We start from the raw sequence: 14,762 nt of genomic DNA on the forward strand, positions 1-14,762 counted from the left end.
GTGTGCATTTTTGCCTGGATATGCAAAGTACTCTTCCCGGATACTTTTTCTTTTATGTTATTCTTATTAACATATGCATTTAGATGCATGTCTTGTACATATTATTTGGTTGGCGAGTTGCACTGCAGAATTCAAAAAAGTACAAATTTCAAAGGATAGCTGTGTTCTAGTCCACATAGAATCATAGAGTTGGGACCACAAGGTTCATCTAGTCCAACCCCCTGAAATGCAGGAATCCTTTGCCCAACATGGGGCTGGAACCCACAACCCTGATATTAAGAGTCTCACGCTCTACCAACTGAGCTATCCAGATATTGTTTTGGATACTGTGAGAACTGAGTTGAATTTCTCCTCTGTCCCTAGCTGAGGGTGATGGAAGTTGGAGTCCATCCACCTTTGCAGGGCCATGGCCTTTCCATCACTGCCCTGCGTTGTTTCTTGCAAATTCATCAATATATATACACTGAGAGAAAAGAAACTTTAAACATGCATTTATATAATTTGAGGGGATCTTATATATATATATATATGCGGGTGTCGCTGTGGTCTAAACCACAGAACCTAGGGCTTGCCAATCAGAAGGTCAGCGGTTCGAATCCCTGTGACGGGGTGAGCTCCTGTTGCTCGGTCCCTGCTCCTGCCAACCTAGCAGTTTGAAAGCACGGCAAGTTCAAATAGATAAATAGGTACCGCTGTGGCGGGAAGGTAAACGGTGTTTCCATGTCCTGCTCTGGTTTGCCAGAAGCAGCTTAGTCATGCTGGCCACATGACCCGGAAGCTGTCTGTGGACAAACACCAGCTCCCTCGGCCTATAGAGCGAGATGAGCACCGCAACCCCAGAGTCATAAGCGACTGGACCTAATAGTCAGGGCTACCTTTACCTTTTATATATATATATTAATAAACCTACTATTAATGCAGAAACCATGGATTGGAATTATGGTTAGAAGTATGAACCAGAAATAGATCCATCCATCCTCACTTCCAGGGAACTGCAGTAAGTGATCTTGAGATTAGCGAGGCATCAATCGAAATGGGGAAAGGTATGCAATAACTTTATATAATTGTAATGTTCCTATTCAATCCCCTGCCCCCATGGACCAGAATGATTGCATTCATTCTTTGGCTGCAGATGCATAAACGAGAGTTGCAAGATCCTTATCTCCTAGAAATAAGAGTTGTCAGGACATGTTTCTACTCATGCATGATTCTGAAACCTGGACTAGGGGACAGTGTTTTGTGCGGGACTGCAGAACCAGGGGCACACTTTTGCTCTAAAATACAGTCTCTGAGTCCTTTTAAACTGTGTTATGTTGTATTACTTTAAACTGTGTGTTTTTGTATTATTATTATTTTAAATAGTACCAACAGCATTTTAGTAATTACATGCCAGCAAAACACTCCAGACCCGAACAGCTTATCAGTGCAAGCTTAATGTTCTAATTAAAGTGAACAATTGGCTGACTTGGTTAGTCTCATTAATTTTTCCTTTCTCATAAATGGCCAACGATGCCCATTTATCACAAGGAGGGTCTTTGCTTGAGCTGCTTTCTGTTAGTCACATATAAAAATAGTTTAATTTTTGCAATTTGCCATAATTATGTTAACAATTACTCTATTGTAGGAATCCTTTTCCCTTCCCGTTATTTGCCTAGTATTCTTTTCACCAAAAGTAAGGTAACATTGATCACCCCTCTTTGATAGTTTGACCCCACTTGCTTGAATTACATTTTTAAAATGGACTTAACCATTAGAAATAAACTTTGATCATCCTCAACAACAGAATATCCTCTTCACTTCATCAGACAAACCAGAATGATTTAAAGTGTTAACCAAGAGCATAGGGCACTAGAAAGGCACATGCAATCTATCAATTTCCAGCAGTTTACTATTTGGAGGTAGCATTCTTGTTCCATCCTAATTGAGTTATTATTTTCTGAAGAAGCTCCTTGATATAAAGGGTTGTAATTCAGTGGTTAGTGCTACTTTTTAAACTGATTTATTAATATGCATTCTTAGCTTTCTAAACATCAGAGGACCTAAGCAGCTTACCATAAATGCAAACGTATACAGAGGAAATATTACAGTTAGACAAGGCAGTTAGTAAACAATGATAAATCATGTCCTTTCTCCCCTCTGTTGTACATTTATTCTCATGCATATATACATAATGGGTTGGTTCACACATAACACCATGCCATGGTTTGTTTAACAAACAATCAGTTGTTTCACAGATGATGAAATAAACCATGGCTTGCATCTCCAAAGTTTGTTTTTGTTTTGCTGCAGCTCCTGCATCAAGCCTTTGTAGCTCTGTGAGCTTCTTGGGTGACGGGCCAAAAAAACTATGGTTAATGAAGTGTGCTTGGCTCACATCGTACTTAAACCAAGGGTCATAAGCAAAACAGCAAACCATGGCAAAAGTGTGTACACTTGTTGCTTTGCACAACTCGCCTATTGTGCACACAGATCAACTTGACGGCAAATCGTTTTCTTTGTTAGGATTGTTTATTTGCACTCAGAAAATTTCAAGACTCTGAAATAATGATGTCCCACTTAATAAGCAGCCATTTTTAAAGGATAGCTTCTCTGCCCTTTCCCTGCAAGTCATGGCAGTCATGCATATACAAAATTCAAAATGCGGAATGATTTGAAAGCATAAATTCATGCAAGCAGATATGTACCTCCTGTAAATCACTTAATCCCTGGTTAAAATCTCTCCTTAGCCACTTGGTGGCCTTAGCAAAACCATTCTCCCTCTGGCTTAAGTGCAACATATGGTTATTTCGACCCCAACCTTCTGGTGTTGATGTGCCACTCAGGGAAGCTTACAACAATTTAAAACCATGGTGTCAAAGTACACAAAAAAGGCATAAAACTACAACAGAGCTGGGGACATAAGTAAAACATTACCTTTTCAGTGGATATTTACCCCCAGACTTCCAAAGCAGGTTTTGAGGGTGGAACAGGGACTGCTTAGGGGAGAAGGGGCGATTTCCATTCTGCAGACAGACGTCTCTTGCAGTAGCAGGACAGGAAAGTTGGATACTGCCCAATATTTTTTTTAAGAGTTATTAATTTTTTTTGCCACATGCAGGCTCATAAAGGTTTAATCAATGCAACCAATTATTTAAGGTAACAGAAAATAAGGGGAAATGCCCCTTTTAAAATGATGTCTGCCACATTGTGACAGCTGAGCAGATCTGAGTCTGGTCAGTGTCCAGATTGGAGACACTTGGACCATCAAGAAGGCTGATTGCCAAAGAATTGATGCTTTTGAATTATGGTGCTGGAGGAGAATCTTGAGAGTCCCATGGACTGCAAGAAGATCAAACCTCTCCATTCTTAAGGATATCAGCCCTGAGTGCTCACTGGAAGGACAGATCCTGATGCTGAGATTCCAATACTTTGGCCACCTCATGAGAAGAGAAGACTCCCTGGAAAAGACCCTAATATTGGGAAAGATGGAGGGCACAAGGAGAAGGGAACAACAGAGGACGAGATGGTTGGACAGTGTTCTCGAAGCTACCAGCATGAGTTTGACCAAACTGCGGGAGGCAGTGGAAGACAGGAGTGCCTGGCGTGCTCTGGTTCATGAGGTCATGAAGAGTTGGACACGACTAAACAACTAAACAACAACAATACTGTACGTTTCCATGTATAACATGCCCCCTTTTGGGGGGACTCCAATTTCAGAAAATTGCCCAAAATTGTTGAGCTGTTTTTTGGGGAGGATTGGAGTTGTTCAGCTTTGGGGGGGGGGTGCAGTAGATCACTAACCCGATGGTTGTAGTCGCTCGCCCGACTCGCTAACAATCGCTCATGTCTGCTACAAGCATCTGCCCGATCGCCAACAGCGGAAGTAAATAGCAAGCACAATTGCCACAGCAGCAGCCGATCCTCAGCAGCCCTTGACACAGCAACCAATCACACAGCCATTTCCCACAGCCAATACAAAGAAACCCTTGCTGCAGCCACCAGTCACACTACTAATTGCCAGTGACAGTCTGCAGCTCACAGCTACAACCAATCACCCGTCACCCATACCCACTACCTGTGTATAAGATGCCCCCAGTTTTTCAACCTTATTTTTCAGTAAAAAAAACACCCTGGTTTTATACACAGAAAATTACAGTAAATGCATTTAAAATACAGTGGTACCTCAGGTTACATACGCTTCAGGTTACAGACTCCGCTAACCCAGAAATAATACCTTGGGTTAAGAACTTTGCTTCAGGATGACAACAGAAATCGTGCAGTGGCGGCACGGCAGCAGCAGGAGGCCCCATTAGCTAAAGTGGTGCTTCAGGTTAAGAATAATTTCAGGTTAAGAATGGATCTCCAGAACGAATTAAGTACTCAACCTGAGGTACCACTGTATAGGGGTTTTTGTAAGTGCTCGTTTTGCTGCTATCAATAAGTCTGTAATCAATATCAATGTTGACACTATTCAGAGGGTCTGTTCACTGACGATGATGATGAAAAAAAGAAGAGAACTCTGAAGACATTTGAAGCGCTTGGGACCTTGTTGTTAAATATATTAAAGAAAAGTTGGGAATTTCAGGGTCAGGAATCAATTTCAATAAAAGAATTAGTTCTGCTTCCCAACAATCCATGGTCACTCTTTTAAGTTATCAAAAGTTGTTACTCTGTTGTTCTGACAGAACAATTGGTCAAATATTCAGTTCACTCCGTGGAGCTTGAGACTCTTATTTTCAGGGCTGTGGGTTTGAGCTCCATGTTGGGCAAAAAGGGTTGGACTAAATGACCCTCGTGGCCCCTTCCAACTCTACAATTCTATGAATTACTGCAACCAGTTACTATTATTTTAAACCCAGAGCGATGTTTTCAAGCAGTGCTTCTGGGGTATTGACATGTAATCCCAGCCTTCATAATATTTTAGCATAATATGCGCTTGCATGGATGCCCAACCCTTGCCTTCAGATGCAGAACCAACAGCACCATCCTATATACGTTTCTTCAGAAGTCAATATCACTGAATTCACTGGGACTTACTCCCAGCTAAGCACGCATATAACTGCAGCCTAAATGCCAGTTTGATGTCCATTCCTTGCAACCTATATCCCTGGGAAGAACTTTCCTGCAGCTTCTTAGCACACTGACTGGTGACTGGTCAAATACCAAACAGATTATAAGATTTATTTTTTAAATTCTGTCCAGCACAAGGACTGCTATTAAAGTGCTTTATTGATTTTGTTCTGTCCAAAATAGATCCATCGCTGTGCTAACTCTCCATTGCTAACCAATCCTGCCAGATATATTATTCTGCATTCCTTGATGTCAAGGCCATTGACATCTGATACTCTGCGATGCCGCACAGAAGAGATTTAAAAGCTTTCCTCTTCAGTGCATTGGATTAATGAGTTAAGCCTTATTAATTTGAGAAGGCTTTTTTTCTCTTTGGAAGTTGGCATCTGTAGCATAGCTAGTTATTAAGGCCTCAAGCCTACAACATCAGCTTCTGTTGTTCAACCATTGTGTTGACTGGGGGAGTCGTGTTCAGAGCTAGGCTGACAGGCAGCGTACTCTACAGAGCTAGGAATTCCCCAGACCACAAGAAGCTTTACACAGAAAATGAAAGGAGTAAAGGCCAGAGAATGGTCTAAGCTCAGATAATGCTGTTGCACTAGCTCTGTGCAGACAATATTCCATGCAGAAATCAATTTATGCTGGGGCACTCCCAACAACAAACGTTGATTCTTCCCTGTGAATGAATGATTGTTGCCAAAACTCATAATCACCTGGTATGGAATGTGAATTTGCTCAGCTAATTAATACTCAGGCACAGTATGAATCAAATGTTGCTTCCCTCAATGATTCTTCTACGGATCGCGATGGAAAGTGAGAGTTTTCACACGAATCTGGGAGTACTCTGAAAGCACAGCAGAAGCAGAGAGAGAGAGATGATTCTTAAAATACTCATAATTGGTGTGTTTTTGTGTGTTTGGGGTCAGAGGCAGCATTCTTCTGAATACCATAGGAGCCACAGAAGAGGAGATTGCTGTTGCATTCAGCTCCCTCTTGTGGGCTTCCCATGGGCACCTTGCTGGCCATTGTAAGAACAGAGTGTCAGACGCCTTTTTTGACAGTGTTACAAACTTGGTGGATCATCAGGGGGATGCTGTGTATCTTGATTTCATAAAGTCCCCCATAATCTTATTGTGGAGAAGTTGATAAAATGTGGGCTGGATGAGGTGACTGTTAGGTGGATTGGCAGCTGTACCCAAAGAATGTTCACTAATGGTTCCTCATCATCCTGGGGAGGAAAGTGACAGTTGGGGTGCCGTAGGGTTCTGTCCTGGAACCGTTGTTGTTCAATGTCTTTATAAATGACTTGGATAAAGGAACTGAGGGGATGCTCATCCAATTTGTAGATGACACCAAACTGGGAGGGGGTAGCCAATGACGCTGAAGATAGAATCGAGATTCAAGATGACCTTAACAGATTGGATAACGGGCCCAAACAGGGATGATACTGGAGGGGAGTTTTCCCACCCCTACAGTAGTATAGTGTCCCAATCAAGGCAAGTAATAGTACCCCTCGATTCTGCCTTGGTCAGACCACATCTGGAATACTGTTTCCGGTTTTGGGTGCCACAATTTAAGAAGGATGTTGACAAGCTGAAACGTGTGCAAAGGAGGGCAACCAAGATGATCAAGCGTCTGGAAGCCAAGCCTTATGAAAAGTTTGAAGGAGTTGGGTAATTTAATAAGATCAATACACCACTTAATCAACAAAAATATTCTAAGCAGCTTACATGAAGCAATATAAAATATGCAGAAGAAAATGCTGATAAAATCAAACTTTAAAAACAAGGGGTTGTATCCAACCCTCTGGAACGGATTTCGAGGGTGCAGGGTAATGGAGGAAGAGGAGGGGGACAGGAGGGGAAGGAGAAGTTTTATTGCATGCACAGAAGTGGAACTGCAGCACTGGATATGACCCATGTAGATGTAACATTTATCAAAATGCAAAGGCAGCAGTTTAAAAACAATTGTACACAATGGCATTGCATGTCTTCATAGACTTAGCTATAGTTCCAGCAGTATCAAGCACCTGTTCTGTTATTTTTGGCAGCATACCCACATTGGGTGGAGAGGCTTAATGATACCCAGCTAGACAGTGGAGATCAGCTCCGATGGGAATGCAAAGCTACTGGAAAGCCAAGACCCACCTATCGATGGCTGAAAAACGGAACACCTCTCTGGCCAGAGGTAAGTGTGCAGTTAGTTTTGCTTTGCTTTCTGAGCACAATCCTTTCAGGGTCAAGGTTTGTGTTGTGCTTACCTTGCTTTTGAGGCAAATCATTGAACAAATGATTCAACAAATCATTGAACCACTGGTCTGCAGCCCTCTGGGAAGAGATGGGGGGAAATCCAGTTCAGTCTGCATTTATAAGTGAACCTGCCTGATTTGTACTTTTCAAAATACTACAGGAACCAAAACATAGCTTGGCCATCTTTCAAAATTCACTCCTCTCTGAATTTTGCACTGCAATTCTCCAGATGTCTAATGTTTACAAAAATGCTCATCCACATTATACACCTGCATATTTAAATGCACATATTAGTGAAAATAGCATAGAAAAATGAATTGTGTTTTGGGAAACTGCATACAAAAATATGCATATTGGGAGCAATTCACACCCAAATCCTGATGAGGACATAAATAAGAAGGGGGGAAATGGTGTTGAAATGTAGAGAACTGAACCTAAGATTGACAAAATGGAAAATTGAAACTGACAGATTCTGGCATCCATATGTCTGGGTTGTCTGTGCTTCATTTGAAGCCCCAGGAATGCTGACTCCTTCCGTGAAGCTTTTTCAGATCAGGAGGTTCAGGCAGCCAGGGAGGCTGCTGAATGCTGTGGAAATGCTGTAAAAGTAGGGCAAGTTCCAAATCCTGCACCCACTGAAATTCTCCAGAAATTCTGAAGAATCCTCTGAGGACAAAGCAGGAAAACGGAAGCCTTTTTCACAGGGGAAGAAAACTTTCAGCTCTGTACTAAGATCTTCAATCTCAAATGAGCCAGGTCTGAAGCATAATAGACTGCAGGCAGCAGTGAGTCAGCCAGTTAAAATTGTGATCTTTCATGCAGCCATCGGGTTCTGATCACACTTCAGCTGAAAGAAGATAATCCCAGACCATAACCATTGTGTGCGCTTTTCAACGTCTAAAATATTTCAGCACTCTCATAAAGGGTGAAGCAAAAGGACAGCCACCAGAATTAAACTCAGGAAGCTACTTTTGTGCATGTTCACTTATATGAACCTGCCCCCCTCTTCCTATATTCTGTAAAGCTGAAAACCCGACAAATCTTCCTGGTTTTGTTTGCTTTTGTAGAATTATTTTCCTATTTCATTGCAGAGCAGGATTGAGATGGTTAATGGTGTACTGCTGATCCACAGTGTCAATCAGTCTGATGCTGGAATGTACCAGTGCGTAGCCGAAAACAAGCACGGAGCCGTTTACACCAGTGCCGAGTTGAGGATTTTGGGTGTGTACTTAAGAAGGTTGCTCTGTTTACATTTTATTATTAAGAATATGCTGCTGGGATAGGGGACAGTTGGGGAGGGCCGTAGGTCAGGGGTAGGGCATCTGCCTTGCTTGCAGAAGGTAACAAGTTCGATCTCTGGCATCTCCAGGCAAGGAGAGACGTCTGTCTGAAACCCTGGCAAGTTTTAGGGACTGGGCAGAGGAGGAATGGCGGAGACCGCCTCCCCAGTTTGACCCTTCCAGAGAAGAAGGAGACCGTTCAGAATTACAACAGGGGTTTGAGGGAAGTCACAGCTCAGAGGAAGATGAGGAGGGAAGTTAGGAAATAATGGGAGAGGAGGAGGAGGCAGAGCCAGAGCAGCAGCTGGCTGACACATTGTCACTAGAAATAATAATAATAATAATAATAATAATAATAATAATAATAATAATAATTTATTTGTACCCCACCCATCTGGCTGGGTCTGCCCAGCCACTCTGGGCAGCTTCCAACAAATATTTAAAATACATTAAAATGTCACACATTAAAAACTTCCCTGAACAGGGCTGCCTTCAGATGTCTTCTAAATGTCAGGTAGTTCTTTATTTCTTTGACATCTGTTGGGAGGGCGTTCCACAGGGTGGGCACCACTACCGAGAAGGCCCTCTGCCTGGTTCCCTGTAGCTATGCTTCTCGCAGTGAGAGAACCGCCAGCGCTGGGCCTCAATATCCGGGCAGAACGATGGGGGTGGAGACGCTCCTTCAGGTATACTGGGCTGAGGTCATTTAAGGCTTTAAAGGTCAGCACCAACATTTTGAATTGTGCTCGGAAACGTACTAGCAGCCAATGTAGGTCTTTCAGGACCGGTGTTATATGGTCTCAGCGGCTGCTCCCAGTCACCAGTCTAGCTGCTGCATTCTGGATTAGTTGTAGTTTCCGGGTCACCTTCAAAGCATTCCAGACCCTCCATCTCCCAGGACCTGGCGAGCCTTAGAATTAGGAGAGCAAAGAGCTTGGAGACAGATGGCCCTAAGTGGCAACCATAAGGGGGATGGTGCTGTTGATGAATTAGAAAGTGGGAGAAAAGTGGAGTGGAGATTTACTCTGGACAACACCATTTTCCAAAGAGGCTGCATTTCCAAGCCTCTTTCTCTGTGAATATTGAATAAAAAGCAGATGGTAAGGACTTTTCCTTGTCTTATCTGTCCCTGGCAACCTGCTGTCGGGGTTGGTTCCTCTGCCACCTGACAGCGAGTCACTGCCAGTCAGCAAGCTGAACTAGAGGGACCACTGATCTGATTCCTGTGTTTGTGGGACAATCTACCTTGTCTCACTCAGTAGTGTATTATGGGCAGGTCCACAGGGGTGGTTGTCCTGGGTGCCAAAACTCTTAGGGATGCAAAATTTCAAAAGAAAAAGGAAGTAGTAATAACAAGTGAAAAAATAGTGTGCCCTCCCAATCATACAGAAAATCTCCTAATGTTCACATGGGCAGACCGAGGAGTGGATTTGGGCTATGGCCGGTTGCTAGGGTGCCCTCTGCACAGGCTTTAGAAAGATGCCCGCTCCTGACCAACCCCCTGTCCCGCTCCCCACTGTGCTGGATGCTCACAGGGCACCATGGCTGCCACTCAAGTAGGTCGCCAGATTGTTGCTTCTTTGTTCCAGCCTATCAGCATGTGGTGCTGAGGAGCTCTGCCCCACCCCACACGGCCACCCCCTGGTGCTGTTGGTGGCATCGGTGACAAAGTGGAATGGAAGGACAAGTGGGTTATCAATCAACGGAGAGAGTTGGGGTAATGGGGTGGTGCCGAGGGAGAATGAGTGTTCTCCCCCCCCCAAAGGGAAGCTGATCCTGACTCTGTAGAGTAGTGATGCCCAAACTTATCCCTCCAGCTATTTTGGGACTACAGTTCCCATCATCCCTGACCACTGGTCCTGTTAGCTAGGGATGATGTGAGTTGTAGTCCAAAAACAGCTGGATTGCCAAGTTTGGCCATCACGGCTGTAGAGGAAGCTGCTGGGTCTCTGGGGGCACAATACTTGCCATGCTGTGGGCACTGGCAATCCATGCTATGCCACTGGTCCCACTGAAATGATGGCAGATTTGCCCATAATAAATCAAGAGAACCTGGGTCACCCGCCTTAGCAGAGCACATTATAAGGCAGGCGTGAGGAATCTCTGCCCCTCCAGATGTTAATAATAATAATAATAATAATAATAATAATAATAATTTCTTATTTATACCCCGCCCATCTGGCTGGGTACCCCCAGCCACTCTGGGCGGCTTCCAACAAAACACTAAAATACAATAACCTATTAAGCATTAAAAGCTTCCCTAAACAGGGCTGCCTTTAGATGTCTTCTAAAATTTTAGTAGTTATTTTTCTCTTTGACATCTGGTGGGAGGGTGTTCCACAGGGTGGGCACCACTACCGAGAAGGCCCTCTGCCTGGTTCCCTGTAACGGCTTCTCACAGTGAGGGAACCGCCAGAAGGCCGTCGGCGCTGGACCTCAGTGTCTGGGCAGAACGATGGAGGTGGAGACGCTCCTTAAGGTATACTGGACCGAGGCCGTTTATGGCTTTCAAGGTCAGCACCAACACTTTTAATTGTGCTCGGAAACGTACTGGGAGCCAGTGTAGGTCTTTCAGGACCAGTGTTATATGGTCTCGGTGGCCTCTCCCAGTCACCAGTCTAGCTGCCGCATTCTGTATTAATTGTAGTTTCCGGGTCACCTTCAAAGGTAGCCCCACATAGAGCGCATTGCAGTAGTCCAAGTGAGAGATAACCAGAGAATGCACCACTCTTGCAAGACAGTTCGCAGGCAGGTAGGGTCTCAGCCTGCGTACCAGATGGAGCTGATAAACAGCTGCCCTGGACACAGAATTGACCTGTGCCTCCATGGACAGCTATGAGTCCAGAATGACTCCCAGGCTGCGCACCTGGTCCTTCAGGGGCACAGTCACCCCATTCAGGATTTATCTATAACTCTGGGTGCCCATCTGGGTCAGTATAGCATCAGGCTAGCCTGGGCAGTCGAGGGTGTGTGTGTTGCTATTGTCCATAGAAACACCCTCTCCTTTCCCTCAAAATCTCTTGATGAGCTCTGGTACTATGCCAGAGAAACAGACTGAGGGAGATTTTAATAGCTTAATCCCTTTTAACCACTATAGGATAGGGAAGTGAGGAAAAGAGGGGGAGAGAAAATGAGAGCATATTGGCATGCGACATCTGTGAATTAATTAATTGAAATACTAAGCTAAGAGACTGAAATATTTCCTTTCAACAGCTTTGGCTCCAACTTTCCCCCCAAGCCAACTGAAGAAAACAATCATTATAACCAGGGGCCAGGAAGTTGCCGTCGAGTGCAAACCACAAGCCTCCCCCAAACCCGCCATCTCATGGAAGAAAGGAGACAAAGCAGTGAGAGAGAATAAAAGGTCAGATGTCGGTTCATTAATTTTTGCCTTTGACTGAATGAATGCCTGCGAGAAAGAGATAACAGCCAAGCGCCTTTGATCGACAATCGCCGGCTTTAAATGCTCCGCATAAATGCTGAGAATGTGCGACGCTTTGTTATTTTTTATTAACGCATTTTAATGTATATTTTAATTCCTGGAAATGGAAGCTGTTTTGTGAAGAAGAGCAGGATATTAGTTAGTCTTTTCAAAGGATAGGTTTCGGCATGAGAGAAGATGTTCAGAAAATGAATGTCAAAAGCACCCCACATAAAAGGGGGCAGTAGGACTGTGCACTGCATGCACCCCGCTCTGCCCCAATCCAGAGCCCTACCTGCTTCTCTTTCTTCCCAGCTGATGTCCCACCCCATGACAGCCCTGGATTGCTCTGTGTGGCCTCACCCAACCTTTAACTATCTGAGGCTGTCATGACACGAATTGGTAAAAGCCTAGATTGCCCCCAAATTGGCACAATTCAGTTTGAGATTCATGCTTCAGCTGAATGGAGTGCACAGGCCTTTATGATAGTGATCCACAGCACACACTAGTGTCTTGTTTCTCCACAGCTCCTCGTGGACTCCTCCTTGTTCTTTCCCATCCTCTTTCCCCAACAATTCTGGCTTCTCTCATCCCTGCTTAACTTTATAATAACCCCTTGTCTCCATTGTGCCTCTTCCATCCTGTTTCATAAGTAGACAAACACACACACACACACACACACACACACACACACATGTTAAACAGGGTTGTGTTATCACCCCAACCTTATTATTTTCATTGCTATGATCCTACACATTGTCTAAGGGAAACTCCCCACCAGGGTAGAAATCATATATCAAACAGATGGAAAGCTCTTTAATTTGAGTAGGCTGAAAGCAAAGAGTAAGGATGCCATAACTTCAGCATACTGATGACAACGAAGTGTGTGCACACTCAAAGGATGACCTCCAAACCATTCTAAATATGTTCACAGAAGCTTACGAAAAGCTTGGCCTATTACTCAACATCCAAAAAACCAAAGTACTGCACCAACAAGCACAAAACAAGCCCTCTGCTGTGCTACAAATCCAACTCAATAGTATAACGTTGGAAAGTGTCAATCACTTCTCCCACCTGGGCTGACACTGATGCCAAAATCTAGCATCACCTGAGCTCTGCGAGTGCAGCTTTCTCCCAAGTGAAGTGCAGAGTGTTTGAGGACTGGGACTTTTGCAGGGAAACCAAAATGCTTGTTTACAAAGCTATTGTACTACCAACCTTACTGTATGCTTGTGAAACATGGACCACTTATAAACACCATCTCCAACTCCTTGAAAGATTCCATCAATGGTGTCTCCGAAAATTTTTACATATCACTTGGGAAGACAGGCAAACTAATGCCAATGTACCAGAAGAAGCAAAGATCACCAGTGTTGAAGCAATGATTCTTCAACTTCATTGGACTGGTCATGTTGTTTGGATGCCTGATCATCATCTTCCAAAGCAAGTACTCTATTCAGAACTTAAAAATGGAAAGTGTAAAGCTGGTGGTCAACAAAAGAGGTTTAAAGACTCTCTCAAGGCAATTCTTTTAAAATGTAGTATAAACACCAACAACTGGGAAACACTAGTCTGCAAGTGCTCCAATTGGAGAACAGCCTTTATCAAAGGTGTCATGGGCTTTGAAGACACTCGAACTCAGGAAGCAAGGGAGAAACTTGCTAGGAGGAAGGCATGCTTGGCAAATCCACACTGTGATCAACTCCCACCCAGAAACCTATGTCTCCACTGTGGAAGGATGTGTGGATCCAGAATTGGCCTCCACAGTCGCTTACGGACTCACTGTTAAGACCGTGTTCATGGAAGACAATCTTACTCGGCTATAAGTGATCGCCAAAGAAGAAGAAAGAAGAAGCCTCTTTCATCCTGCTTCATAAGTAGACACACACAAACACATGGAAGAGGGGAGAAATTCAATTCAGTTCACATTTAGATGCCAAATTCCCTAATCCACACTTTCTGAAACAATACACAAATCAAAACACAGCCACGTCCTTCAAAACTGACACTTCTCCAGATTTTGCAATGCAGTTCACCAGCCAAGTAATGTGTACAAAAACACATATACTGGGGGTAAAGGAACTCACACAAATGCCTATATTAGTGAAGATAACATATAAAAATGCATTATACTATAGGAGAGTGCCATGCAAAAAATGTGTATATTAGGCAAAATTGAATTAAAAAGGAGTCATGTGAAAAAGGGGTCATTGAAAGAAGCTGAAATTGACAGATTCACCTAGTCCTACCCTTCACACTCTCACACAAACACACTTCCAATTCTCTCCCTTTGGTCACTTCTTCCAGTCTCTCCGTTCTCTCAGGTTTGCCAATTATCTTCTTCCCACCTGAGTCCTATCTTAGCTGCTAATCCTCTTCTCAGTTTTGCTTCACAATTTCACAGCCCTTCAAGCTTCACAGTTTGTTCTGTGCCCCTGCAGGCTATCCCATGCCCAGTGCTCTTGGCAGTCCCCTGAGAAAATAACAGACTAAGGCAATAGGGGTGGACTAACTGCGGGGAAAATGTGTCGAGCTATTGATGAAATGTTAGCTAAGATACCTGAAATAGGGACTCACACAGGAGGCTCTCCGGGCTGATCTATTCGATCACTTGCTTCCTGGACTGTGTCATTTCAAGCTGTAGGTGTGGGAGTTGTGTTTTTGAATGCTTTCTCATGTACAAATTGCTCTGCACATAGAAAACAGTGAGGTCAGGTATTCTCTTTTTGTTTATTTAAAACTGGGGATCTTAAAATATGCAAC

The 14,762-nt window shown here is 43.8% G+C and overlaps 1 protein-coding gene across 4 annotated transcripts in view; it reads left to right on the plus strand.

Moving 5' to 3' along the window:
* CNTN5 (contactin 5) overlaps positions 1-14,762 on the plus strand; it is a 674,545-nt gene that overhangs the window by 534,326 nt on the left and 125,457 nt on the right. For all 4 annotated transcript variants that reach the window (XM_081001824.1, XM_081001823.1, XM_081001826.1 and 1 more), the window contains 3 exons: positions 7,100-7,236; positions 8,390-8,519; positions 11,792-11,942. In XM_081001824.1, coding sequence (XP_080857950.1) covers positions 7,100-7,236; positions 8,390-8,519; positions 11,792-11,942 — 418 coding nt within the window. The remainder of the gene's footprint in view (positions 1-7,099; positions 7,237-8,389; positions 8,520-11,791; positions 11,943-14,762) is intronic.

The sequence above is a fragment of the Podarcis pityusensis genome, assembly GCF_964106645.2.
Source record: "Podarcis pityusensis genome assembly, chromosome: 4".
NCBI lineage: Eukaryota > Metazoa > Chordata > Lepidosauria > Squamata > Lacertidae > Podarcis > Podarcis pityusensis.